This window comes from Arachis duranensis, chromosome 7 (assembly GCF_000817695.3).
Source record: "Arachis duranensis cultivar V14167 chromosome 7, aradu.V14167.gnm2.J7QH, whole genome shotgun sequence".
NCBI lineage: Eukaryota > Viridiplantae > Streptophyta > Magnoliopsida > Fabales > Fabaceae > Arachis > Arachis duranensis.
In genome coordinates, this window is record NC_029778.3 from 37883626 (window position 1) to 37896792 (window position 13167).

The window sequence follows — 13167 nt, forward strand, 5'->3', positions numbered from 1 at the left end:
TATATCATATGTTTTTTAGTTTCTTTTTTTATTTAGTTTCAGATTTTCATCGCTTATTTTTTCAACCTATATTTTTTCTTCTCTTTTCTTCAAATATGTTTTACATATAATTTGGAAAGAATACCAATACTATAATTGAAATTAAAATTTAATTACTGTTAAAAAATTAGTTTTGAGTTAATTTTATAACTATCAATATAAATTTTTTTAAACTAATAAATAATTATATTTACATATAAAGAAAAAATATTAATTTTAAATAATGAGTATGAAATTAATTATTTTTATTTGTACAATAAACCTAGCACTTAATTAAATATAAGAGTATGCATGTTAAACTCTTTTTTTAGACAATAAATATTAAAATTAATTATTAGTAAAAATTAAATTTTTCACATGACAATTCTCTAAATCTCCTATTCTTCTATTCTTCTTGCTACCCTCCTTGATTATTAAACTTCTTCCTCCCATTCCAGGGTCCTTAATTGATGCTCGATGTAGATGAGATGCAACTCACTTATGCACCTTGATTCTTTTATTACTTCATTTGTTGATATTACATAATCAAATACTCTTGTTAGTTTATTGTTCCATTACACTTTGTTGTTATTTTTCATACATAATTGGATATATACTTCTATATGTGAATTTTTCTACTACAACACCCTTTCACTATTGTATAGTTGGTGACTTTGGCACTCAAATCATAATCTTAACGAGTTTAACCATTACCCTAATGAATTGGAGAGCTAATTCCACATTTATGACTACCTGTATGAAGCAAATAAATACAAATTAAATAGGGAAAAAAGACTACTTAGGTGCTCTTTTTTAATGTCATCCTATGGTGCTGAAAACAAATTTTTTCTGCCGGTGCTGAAATTGCATGGCATGGTGAAGAAGGGGATGTGTGGTACTGCTGCCTCTAAAGTACAGACAATTTTTGCGCCAAAGTTGATAGTGATGTATGCTGAAAAATGGAGTTAGAGGATAATAATCTTTTGTTAATGATATCAGTTATGTTATTGGGCCTATTTTTGAAGACCCAGTATGTGTTTGATCTCATTTGTTTTTTGTTATGGTATGGAACAAAAATAATGTAAACGTCGCCTTGTTTCAATCACCGAACCTGCAATCCCTGATCTTACTCAATCACGCAAGCCCTAGGTATTCATCGATCTCCTCTCCGTCTCTCACACATATAGTCTAGGGAGGAGGGCTGTGGTGCACGAAATTGCAATCACACTTTTGCAATCCGCACAACTAACCAGCAAGTGCACTGGGTCGTCCAAGTAATACCTTACGTGAGTAAGGGTCGATCCCACGGAGATCATTGGTTTGAAGCAATCTATGTTTATTTTGTTATTCTTAGTCAGGATATCAATTAAAATTATCAGTAAGAATTATTAGAAAAATAAAAGAGCGTGAAATAAATAATTGTTACTTTAATTATGGAGAATATGTTGGAGTTTTGGAAATGCTTTGTCCTCTGAATTTCAACTCTTCCTTGAAATCCTTTTTTCACACGCAAGGCTCCTTCCATGGCAAGCTATATGTAGGGTGTCACCGTTGTCAATGGCTACTTCCCATCCTCTCAGTGAAAACGTTCCAAATGCTTTGTCACAGCACGGCTAATCATCTGTCGGTTCTCAATCAGGTTGGAATAGAATCCAGTGATTCTTTTGCGTCTGTCACTAACGCCCAGCCTTCAGGAGTTTGAAGCTCGTCACAGTCATTCAATCCTCGAATCCTACTCGGAATACCACAGACAAGGTTTAGACTTTCCGGATTCTCTTGAATGTCGCCATCAATTCCAGCTTATACCACGAAGATTCTGATTAAGGAACCTAAGAGATACTCATTCAATCTGATATAGAATGGAGGTGGTTGTCAGGCACACATTCATGGATTGAGGAAGGTGATGAGTGTCACGGATCATCACCTTCTCCAAAATTAAGCGCGAATGAACATCTTAGATAGGAACACGCGTGTTTGAATGGAAAACGAAAATAATTGCATTAATTCATCGAGACGCTGCAGAGCTCCTCACCCCTAACAATGGAGTTTAGAGACTCATGCCGTCAAAGTATATAAAATCCAGTTCTATAGACGTCATGAGATACAAAACAAGTCTCTAAAAGTTGTTTAAATAGTAAACTAGTAACCTCGGTTTACAGAATATGAGTAAACTAAGCTAATTGGTGCAGAAATCCACTTCTGGGGCCCACTTGGTGTGTGCTGGGGCTGAGACTTAAGCCTCTCACGTGCTTGGGCTGTTTCTGGAGTTGAACTCCAGGTTGTAACGTGTTTTGGGCGTTGAACTCCAACTTGTAACATGTTTCTGGCGCTGGACGCCAGACTGCAACATGGAACTGGCGTTGAACGCCAGTTTACGTCGTCTATCTTTGCATAAAGTATGGACTATTATATATTGCTGGAAAGCCCTGGATGTCTACTTTCCAACCCAATTGAGAGCGGGTCAATTGAACTCTTGTAGCTCCAAAAAATCCATTCCGAGTGCAGGGAGGTCAGGATCCAACAACATCAGCAGTCCTTTTTCAGCCTAACTCAGATTTTTGCTCAGCTCCCTCAATTTCAGCCAGAAAATACCTGAAATCACAGAAAAACACACAAACTCATAGTAAAGTTTAGAAATATGATTTTTAATTAAAAACTAATAAAAATATACTAAAAACCAACTAAATCATACTAAAAACTAAGTAAAAACAATGCCAAAAAGCGTATAAATTATACGCTCATCAGGCTGCATCTCAAGTCTCAATCTCATCGAGCTCAATCTGAAGCCATCGCCTGGTGCCACCGCCGTCGGCGTCCCTTCCGACAGCCACCGCCTCATGCTCGCTCACTTTGCCTTCATCGCGCAGCAGTCGTCGCAGCCTTCGAAGCATCTGTCGCGCCACCAACGAAGCCTCCATTGCGTAGCAGGCATCACAACTTTCGAAGCCACCTTCCGTGGAAGTCACTCACCATTGCAAGTTTCTGGAGCCAGCTTGGAGATTCGAGCAGCCCTTTCCGTCTCAAAGTCATTCATGGAAATTGTAGCCACCACCACCACTCCTTGCTGTTGCGCCTTGTGTTCCTGCCGGCGCCAGTCCTGTTCGACCCTTCCACCCCAGCCACTGGCTCTGTCACCACCAGGTCTGCATTCTTCCCTGTCTTCCATTGACCCTAGGTATAAATGTAATTTGTTGGAATAATAATTGTTGAAGCATGATTAGTTGTTAGTGTTGAACGCTGCTATTGGTTGTTTGAAGCATGAATCCAAGCACAGGCTGTGATAGCTGTAGATAGTTGGACTGCAGAGTTTTTTTGGTGGATCTCAGGAATTAGTATTTGTCTCCCCAGTATTGCTGTGGTAGAGAACGATGTGGTAGTCTTTGTTAATCTGTTCAATATAGATAAATTTAGTATATTTAAGCAAATATTTGTTCAAGAGCGTTGATTAATTCTTTGGTGCTAGTTGTAGAATAATTCTTTGCTGCCGATTGCTTAAAGCATTATTAACTATTAAGTGATGAATTGTTGAAACTGATTTCTTGAAGCATGATTAAAGGATTAAATTTTTGGTTCTGACTGCTTGAAGCATTGTTAAATGATTAATTATTGAATCTGATTTCTTGAAGCATGATTAATTGTTATAGTAGTGCCTTAATATGTATATAATTTAGATAGTTTCTTGTGTTGCACTTAGCAGAGGATGAGTTTGTTCTATCAGAAAAATACATGCCTGGTGACGAAAGATGGGGTATCCATAAAAGTTAAAAAACAGGCCTTTCATACAATAATTAGTTTTTGCATCTGAAATTATATATATTAATGTAGTAAGATATATCTTTAAGTGATGAATTTTTTGGTGCTGATTGCTTGAAGCATTGTTAAACGATTAATTGTTGAAGCTGATTGCTTGAAGCATGATTAATTCTTATAGTTTATTGTTGAAACCTTGATAATTGACTAGTTGTTGGGATTGTATTATAATTGGATTGATGGTAATTTTTAGGTATGGATGATAGTATCAATCAAGAATTACCTAAGAATAATAATTATATTAGACTATAATTATGTTTTAATGTGTGTATTTTTATTTGATATTATTTTATTATAAAACGGTTTTTTCGGTTTTATATTATTTTTAATTTGTTCCTAACTCTTGATATACTTTCAGGTCTCTAGAGCTTATGCCGATGTTCCATGGGAGAGGAAGCTAAACTTAAGGTAATTAGACATTGTTCGTGTTAGAATTTCTTAATACATTTCACGCTGATGTAGAAGAAATCGTGGTTAGATTGTGATTGATAAAAGAAGAAAATATAAACTTATTACTGATTCAATATGTATCTAGTTTCAATGAATTGTCGATTTATGTTTCATTTAGGTTTGATTGAATTGTCCAAAAATACTCAAATATTTTGAAGAAAAAAATTCTTACAATTGTAATGTTGTTTTAGTTTTCCTTTTGGACCGAGAAATAAAATTAAAATTTTGTGGATAATAATAATAATAATAATAATAATAATAATAATAATAATAATAATAACAATTTGTTGGTTAAAGGCAGATGAAACAAAGAGGGGTAAAAAGAAGCTAGAAGCAACGACACGTGCTGGTAGCTGGTGGTTTTTTGTATAGCCAAAGATCTAAGGGGCAGTCCAAGGTTGACGATTCCGGCGAGAACGTGAGAAGCTGCAAGGGAGTTCGTACCCTGTAAAGCACATTAGGCAGTAATCGGTAAGGCTGCATTTGTTTTCAGAGACAGGACAGAACATGACACTGAGACAGAGACACTAATAATTATTGTTTGTGTATTGTGTTTGGATACGATGTATAAGAAACCAATGTAATGTTCAGTATTATGTTTAGATACACATGGACAAGACTAAAATATTATATGAAATGACTAAAATAATCATATGATTCCAAATTTTCTACATCAAGTACAAACTAATTTAATAGAGAATGACGAAACTTGAAAAAATGTTTGAAAAGACCAAAAATTTTAATAAAAAAATATATAATTGTATTTATATTAAAATAAAAATTATAAATATATTTATTTTATTTTTAAATTTATTATTAATATGTAGGAGTAGAAATACATCTGGTTAAGATTAATAAAAAAATAGATCTGAGTTTGATTAATAAAAAATTTTGTTTAGGTTAATAAGCCAAATTAATTTTAAATAAAAAATTAGTTTTAAAAAAGAATCCATTTTTACATGAAAAAAATAGTTTTTACACATAAAAATCTATTTTTATTTAGAAAACCAATTTTTTTATCTAAAAAATGATTTTTCTTTAAATTATATAAAATCAATTACAACTTATAAATTATTTTTAGCATTTTAAAGATCAATTTTACCTTTAATAATATTTATCTTTCAAAAGTTTTAAGACTAATTATAGAAAAAATAAGAAGGGATAATAATGGAATAATAAAAAATATCTATGGATAAAAAGGAAAACAAAATTTATAAGAAGTATGTGTCCACTCTTCCAAATTCCGTGTCCATCATTGTCATTCATAAAAGAATGGACACAAAAATATAAAAAATTGTGTCAGAGACAATGTGTTCCGTGTCCATGTCTCTACTTCCAAACACATTTTAAATATGTACTGTCCATGTCTCTGTGTCCTGTCTCCGAAAACAAATGCTACCTAAGTATATAGGATAGAAAATGATAGTTTGGTATGCATTTTTTAATTATTTCAATTTTCTGGGGTAACATGGTGATATTTACTCTTTTTTGGGGTAGTGAAAATCCACTAGAAGGCTAAAGGGTGAAGTTTGTTTCAAATTCGATACATGTATAAATGAAGTCGTTAGCAGAGGTGAATCGGAGCTTATGAAAGATTATATTATGCTGGATTTGTTGAGCTGTGTTGTTCATATTTGTGCAAGATAGTTTAATAATAAACGATGGAAGTCTAAAATTGTTAAACGTAGTTGTTTCTGGCTTTGTTTTTGTTATAGTGATCGTGCTGATTTTAGTAATAATTATGCATGCATGATTTAGATGGTTAATTGTTCGTTGGGAATGTTGTATACGCAGTTAGTTTGGGTAGATGAGTCTGGTTAGTAGGATTAAAATAACGAAAATTTAGCTTCTGCAAAGCAGTTTTTATGGGAGTTAGAAATCAAAAATATATTCTGTTTGTTTGTTTTCTTTATTTTTTTTATTTTCTTTAATTTCCAGTCATTGGAAACTTCACTATTCCTCTCTCTCACAATGGAGAGGTCAAGCTTCCATCACTCTCTAGCATGTTCACCTAGCTTGTTTAATTTAATCTAATCATGTATAAACTTTAATGTAATTCCTCAATTTAAAATAGTGTTGTTATACATGTGAATGCATAGGGCGTGCATATGTGTATACATGCTTCTAAGTTATCCTTTTAAGTAGTGGTGATACTTTGTCACATACATATATGTACCTATGATTGTACGCATATATAGTATATGCTTATGAATTTTACAAGGGGTTTTGTTATTATAGTATTCCTGTCTTAGTTTTGAAGCATGTTGATCTATTTGGATGGAAGACCATTGTGATTTTCATGGTTATGTTGATGTGTACAAGTTATAAGAGGAGGATGCGTTGAACTAGAAATTTCAATTGAATTGAAAAATGAAAATACAAGTATGTGTAAATTTGTATCCATCAACACAAACTAAAAAAAATAAAAATAAAAATAAGATTCATAAAAATAAAGTAAACCTTAATAAATTAAGTAAGAACTTGCTTTAAGCTGATGAGGAACTTGCTTTCAATTTCTTCTGTTTTATGAGTTGCTTTAAGATTAAGTCATTTGAATTTTGTTTGTTTTTTTTCTTCTATTTTTTTTCTTTTTATCTAGTTAATAAATTCTACAGAATATATTTTTGATTTTGTTATTGCAACAGTAAAAAACTAGAGAACCGTGTTGCTTGGTGCAGTTAATGTGTTTTATTTGATGTTGTAAAGAATGATATGTAGTTGATGTTAATGGGTTTTGAGTATGTTGACTTTGGCATTTTATTTGAGCAAGTAAAGGTGATTTGTGCCAGTGGTGTAGTTGTGCGGATGGAGGCTAAACTAGATGATGGAGTTAACCGAGGTGCTGGAATTCAAGAAGATCGTAGCGGCGGAACACAATCTGAAACAAACGACACACCGATTAGAGACGGTAAAACTGATACTTGTGATGAATGGGTGGAGGGAGAAGCCACTAAATATCGAGACGTGCTAGCTAATGCTGACCGAAGCCGATATGATGAGGAAGGTATTTTGCACGGACGAAGCTGCGTATGAGTTTTACAGGAGATACGGCAAATGCCATGGGTTCGGTATTCGCAAGGGTGACTCAGGAAAGGATGATAATGGAAGGGTGATTAGGAAGAGGTTTTTTTGCAACAAAGTAGGGCTGAGGCTGCACAAACATTACGAAAGGCTTGACAGAAAGAGGGACTACAGATCGGAGACGTGCACAAACTGTGACGCAATGCTATCAGTTTATGGGATGATGTCAGCGAAATTTGGAGGGTTAGAAAAGTTATACTAGATCACAAACATGATTTAACTCCTATGAAGATGGTTCATATGATCAACAAATTTAGATACATGGATTGTTCAGCTAAGGCATAGATTAATGGCATGCAGGGACACGGTGTCCCCACGTCGAAGATCCTAGGTTATATGGCAGGGCAAGCCGGGGGGTATTCTCTGATGGGTTTCACGAAAAGGATGCCTATAACTACATCGAGAAGACCAAGCGAGAGAAGATTGTTGATGGAGACGCTAACGCCGCAATAATTTATTTAGAGGGAAAAGTAGTGTCGGATCCGATGTGCATGGCTAGGTACAATTTGACAGACAACAATATGCTAGCAAACTTGTTTTGGGCTGATGGTGGGAGCCGGGTTGATTACCAACATTTTGGTGATGTGCTTTCCTTCGAATCGACTTACAAGAAAAATAAATATTGGAGACCTTTGGTTATCTTTTTGGTTCGAACAATGCCGAAGCAAACAACCATATTTGGGTTTGGTTTGGTGTTGGATGAAAGCATTGGGTCATACACGTGGTTGCTTGAAAATTTCTTGGAGGTAATGTGCAACAAAAAACCATAGGTGATTGTGACAGACAGGTGTGACTCAATGAGGGCAGCAATCAGGGCGGTGTTTTCGGAAGCCACACATAGGCTGTGTGCTTGGCATGTGGAGAAGAACGTGATTTCGAATTTGAAGGATGAAGGCATAAGACAACTTTTCACTAGGTGGCTGTACTCAAATATAGAGATAGAAGAGTTTGAGGCAGAGTGGGACGCAGCTATTGTTGAATACCGACTTCATGATAGTTTTTGGGCAAAGGAAACCTATGATAAGCAGAACATGTGGGCAAATGCGTACTTAAGAGACAAATTTCGTGCCGGGTTCCGCACTACTTCTCGATGTAAAGGGATTAATATGAATATCAAAAAGTTTCTTAATACAAGGCACAATCTTCTTGAGTTGGTGCAGAATGTTGAGTTGATGGTACGAGAGTATCGGAATAACGAGTTAGAGGACCACTTCAAGTCCATTCACGGCAACCCAGTGATCACGACTTGCTTGGACCCACTCAAGCGGTTTGCTGCCGATGTTTACACACGAGAGTTATTCTTGTACGTGAGGAGGGAAATTGTAGGTGTCAGTGCAGTTAACTTTGTCGTAAAGGTTCGCCGATCCACAACTATGGTGTACACAGTTGAAGACTATGGCATTCCGGGTAGGCCACTAACATTACTGTATGATAGGGTTGTGAATAGGGTTAAATGTCCTTGCCATATTTGGTTGTGAAAGGGTTACCCGTGTCGACACATGTTTTTCATTTTGAAGCATGAGCATGCGAGGGAAATTCCATCAAGGTTGGTGCTGAATAGGTGGTGTAATGATGTTAAATCATTGGATAACTACGGTGAAGGAAGAGCTGATGAGTGCAGTGAGTGGGGATTTCTATTACGTCAGGGTGCATTACACACTACATCGCAGTGGTTTTCGTTCGTAACTGCACATAGCCTGGGTTTGATTAACACAGCGATGAGTGGCATACGAACTTTATGCGAACAAATCGAGGCTGTATGTGATCAAAAGGGTCCGTTGGCAAAGGGAAGAGATACTCCCAGTGTGAAGGATGCCGTGGTGGTTAAGACCAAAGGGGCTCCGCGAATTAAGAAAATGAGTGGTAGAAAGAGGCGCTGTAGCATGTGTCGGAAAGCAGGACACACCTACACTGCACCGGAAAGCGGGGGGTGAATATGCAGGCAGACGCACAGGAGGATGGAAAGACAACAGCTTAGGGTCGGAAGGTTCCTCACCAATAGAAAATGCAAAGGTTTGTTTATCACAGTTACTAGGAATCCTAAGTTGTCTATGTTAGTGGTAATAGGGTTTAGGGTGTTGCTTTTGTGTATTTCCGTGGATGTTATAACAACCATGTTAGGTGCCGTTTGCATATTACATAGAGTAACGGTTAGCAAGAGGCAGCCTTTAAGTATTTGTGCTAGAATTTATTTTATAATTGCATAAGTTTGCCGAAATCACTGGTGACATGGTTTTAGGTTTATTTGGATTTAACAATGACATGTTTGTTTATGTTAGGGTCGATGTGATGCATCAAAAGTGCTTCCACTTAAAGCGGGAGAAGTCGTTGCTGACTCGGACGTGGAAGAATCTGGGTTCCGACCAAACGAGGGGGTTAGAGTAGACATATCCATATCGAAAGTTGGGATTCTGTCCTCCCAATGTGCTTTAATGAGGACAACTGTGTGAAGATTGCAGCGGTACGATTGTTATTTTGGAATAGTTAAATTTGTTTCATCATGGGTGTGCAACTAATTGACATGTACATGTTGTCGATGCAGATGATGCATGACATAATCAGGGTTACTGATAGGCTTGCAAGTAATTCGAGACAAGTTTGAGACTAACCATTCAATGAATGAATGGTTAGAATGGTTAGGTTTTGGGCAACATGTAATGTTATGTTACATTTTTTTTTCAATTTGCTTGTTTTAGACAACTAAGCTACACCAGTTGGATTATGTCGTCCGTGGTTATATTTAGTATACAGTAGACAAATCATGATAACTTGTATCCTCCATGTGGAATGACTATGTTGTTGTGGTAGATAAAAAGACATCGAACCCCTCGTAGAGAAGCCTTTCCCTTTTCAGTGAAAATATTGCAGTGACTGACCTCTTTGAGTTATGTGCCACGGTAGTTCAAGCTGAATATTTTGTATGTCTCGTGAATTTATTTTAGGCTATTTACTTGCATTGGCCAAATTGTCATGTGGTGCCAAATTCGTGTTTGTTCTCCTATATTCAGTGTCATCAATTTAAATTTAATTTCCTTGTTGCTGCAATTTACATGGTCATTCCCTGATATGTGTATCCAAATTTATCAGAGTTCTTTGTTTCGTAGAGGTGGTGCCAAGTGAAATTATCATAATAAGTTAGTAATCATTTGATTTGATTCTATTGAAGACCATGTAATTAGATAGTATACCAAAAAGGGCTCACGTTAAAATTCCAAAGAAAAAGAATCTCCATAAGCATTAATGTACTATACCAAATCAGAAAAGAATTTCCTGTAATTTTATCTTCTTCTGTTTCTATAAATAAAATTTTCACATTTATTAGCATTTGTAATATTGTTGTTGAAGAAATTCTGGGCGTGCAATATCTCTTCAAAGCAAAATAGACACAAAATCACAACTTCATTCGAGTAATTTAAAGTAGTAGAATCTGCAGGTCGATATCAGTCTCCAAAAGTAACAAATAATCATGGTTATTGCTGAATCAATCATTCACTTATGACTCATTCGTCGCTGGTTCATGCCAACATAGACTTCGTAGAATGAGTCTGCCCATTTAAGAATAAAATATCGCACACACGAAAGATATCAAGTTTTTATTCAAATGCCATCACACCCTATTCGGAACAACATAATCACATTCAAGCTACAACAGAAATATTTGTTTACCATGAAAAGAACCACTTCGCTGCAAACTGTTGTTGGTTAAAGAAGGAAAATGTTTTTATGCAGAGGAGCAGTAAATGCTGGAGAGTGGTTCCGGTTGGAAAACAAAAAATTTACTTCGTCTAATATTCCTATAATGAGTTACTAGGGATGCTTGATACAGATTACCGTGGGCATATCCTCTGACGTCATCTGCCAACCAGTTTGTGTAGAACGTGAAGGGAGATCCGAGTCCTCGCAGCCATATATTCCTCAACTCTCCGAAGTCAGAATCTTTTTCCTCACGGAACTCCAGCTTTCTCTGGAACATTGGGTTGAAAAATGCGTCAGGTACAAAACCAGGTCCACATAGTACGACACTAACTACTTCACAATGGAATATTCGAAGTCAGAATTGAGCACATAAAATACCTACCTTGGGTGCACCAGGTTCACCCTCCATCTTTACGTGTTTGTGAACACCTTTCCGACCAGTTTGACCAACCCCTAGGTTCTGGGATCCATAATGCACAGTAGCCTTTGAGTTGTTCATCGTTTTTGGCTCCGAACCGAAGCCGTTTGTCGGGTCTTTGTACTGGGAACCAACGAATGCCACACCAGGTGCTTGAGCAACTCCACTAGCTTGTTCAACAGGACCTGGTCCGGAAACAACCACGTTTCCTTTGACGTTGCTGTCTCCTTGTGCGATGTGATCGGTCAAAAACCAAATGACTCGATTGTGTTCGATAAGAAGGTCTGTGATGGCCTGGATCTACTTTGCCTGGCTGGGTAGAATGGCTAGCATGGTCTCGTCGCGACGGACTAGATCCTGTACACTGAAGGACGACGACATTAGAATGCCAAATCCATCAAGACATGGTATCGCAACAATAAAATGAAACAAACCATGCAACACGGTATATTTATAGCACTTTCATCTACTAAGTACGGACTAACCATTCTTACTATCATGAATTCCGCCTTGATCTGGTTGTCCACACCACTGAGGGGCTCTTCCGTCGGCATCGAATGCTGATGGGACACATGCGATGGAGCGTGCAGACGTTGTTTCTCAGTGCTCTCCATGCTTTGTTTCCTTAATGGCTAATATTTTCACCATTGACACTGTTATGCAGGAGTAGGTAAAATTACCGTAACACAGCATGCGTGCCGGGGAAGCTTCTTATTTATAGAGCAACCCCATTTTCACTAGCACACAAGTGTGATCACGTGACTCACATAGTTACCATGGTATCCTGCAAGTGTAAAAGTTACTTACGAATGTATTAAACGGTTAACCAACACATAAAGAATATAAGCATATCCCTTAACTTGATTAAGTTAATGAATGGAGGTTTAATGAGTGAACTACATTGGTGGAGCGCGTTAGGACACTGTACAAGGTGGCACCGTATAGCTTTAGCAGATCATTGCATGGCCCATGTACATATCCTAGCCCAAAAGAAAAAAAAACAATAAGCCCAACCCACATTCTGCAGGAAACAACCATCAAGCGCATTTTTTAAACTTCATGTTTGTAATTTTATTAGTCGTATTAAACAACCGAAGGACTAAAGCCATGTTGTTTGTGGTAACGCCAAAAAATTAAGTAAACAAAAGCACTCTCAACCATGAACACCAAAAATCTAACCAAAAATCCAAAAATCTAATTGCCTAATCTAAACTTGTTCTATTATAAGCTGAAACAAAACATTTTAGGGTTTGAATCCTAAAATCAATTAACCAAAACAAGAAAAGTGGCAGCGTAATCAACAAGCATTCTAATGAAAAATGAGTTGAAAGGTGATAAGACTAGTCACTGCAAACGTACTCCGTAGTCAATGTCTCGATAAGTTTGCCTAAACTCTTAGGGGTTAGAGAACTGATGGACCCAATATTTTATGATGGAAAAAAACCCCTTCTCATCCAAATACACGAAGGATCCATGCCAGAATTCTAGTGTCTACTATCCCCCAATTTAGCTAAGAGGTTAAACTGATAGTACAAGCTATTTTAAAAAGATCATAGAGAGAGCAACAGGGCTACTGAAGTGAAATCCTTGGGAAAAGTAATTTAGGCAAAATGTCTCAGCATCAATTCAGCTCAGCTATGAATTCCAATGATGATATGACAAATATTTAAATATCAAAGGAAATGAACAGAAGG

General features: G+C 36.5%; 1 protein-coding gene across 1 annotated transcript; it reads left to right on the forward strand.

The window, feature by feature from the left end:
- The first annotated feature begins 8156 nt into the window (after positions 1 to 8156).
- On the forward strand, positions 8157 to 9293 carry LOC127740533 (protein FAR1-RELATED SEQUENCE 5-like). The gene is made up of 2 exons (XM_052251563.1): positions 8157 to 8795; positions 8877 to 9293. Exons 1-2 carry the CDS (start codon positions 8157 to 8159, stop codon positions 9291 to 9293), a joined length of 1056 nt encoding a protein of 351 aa, XP_052107523.1.
- Positions 9294 to 13167: the final 3874 nt, after the last annotated feature.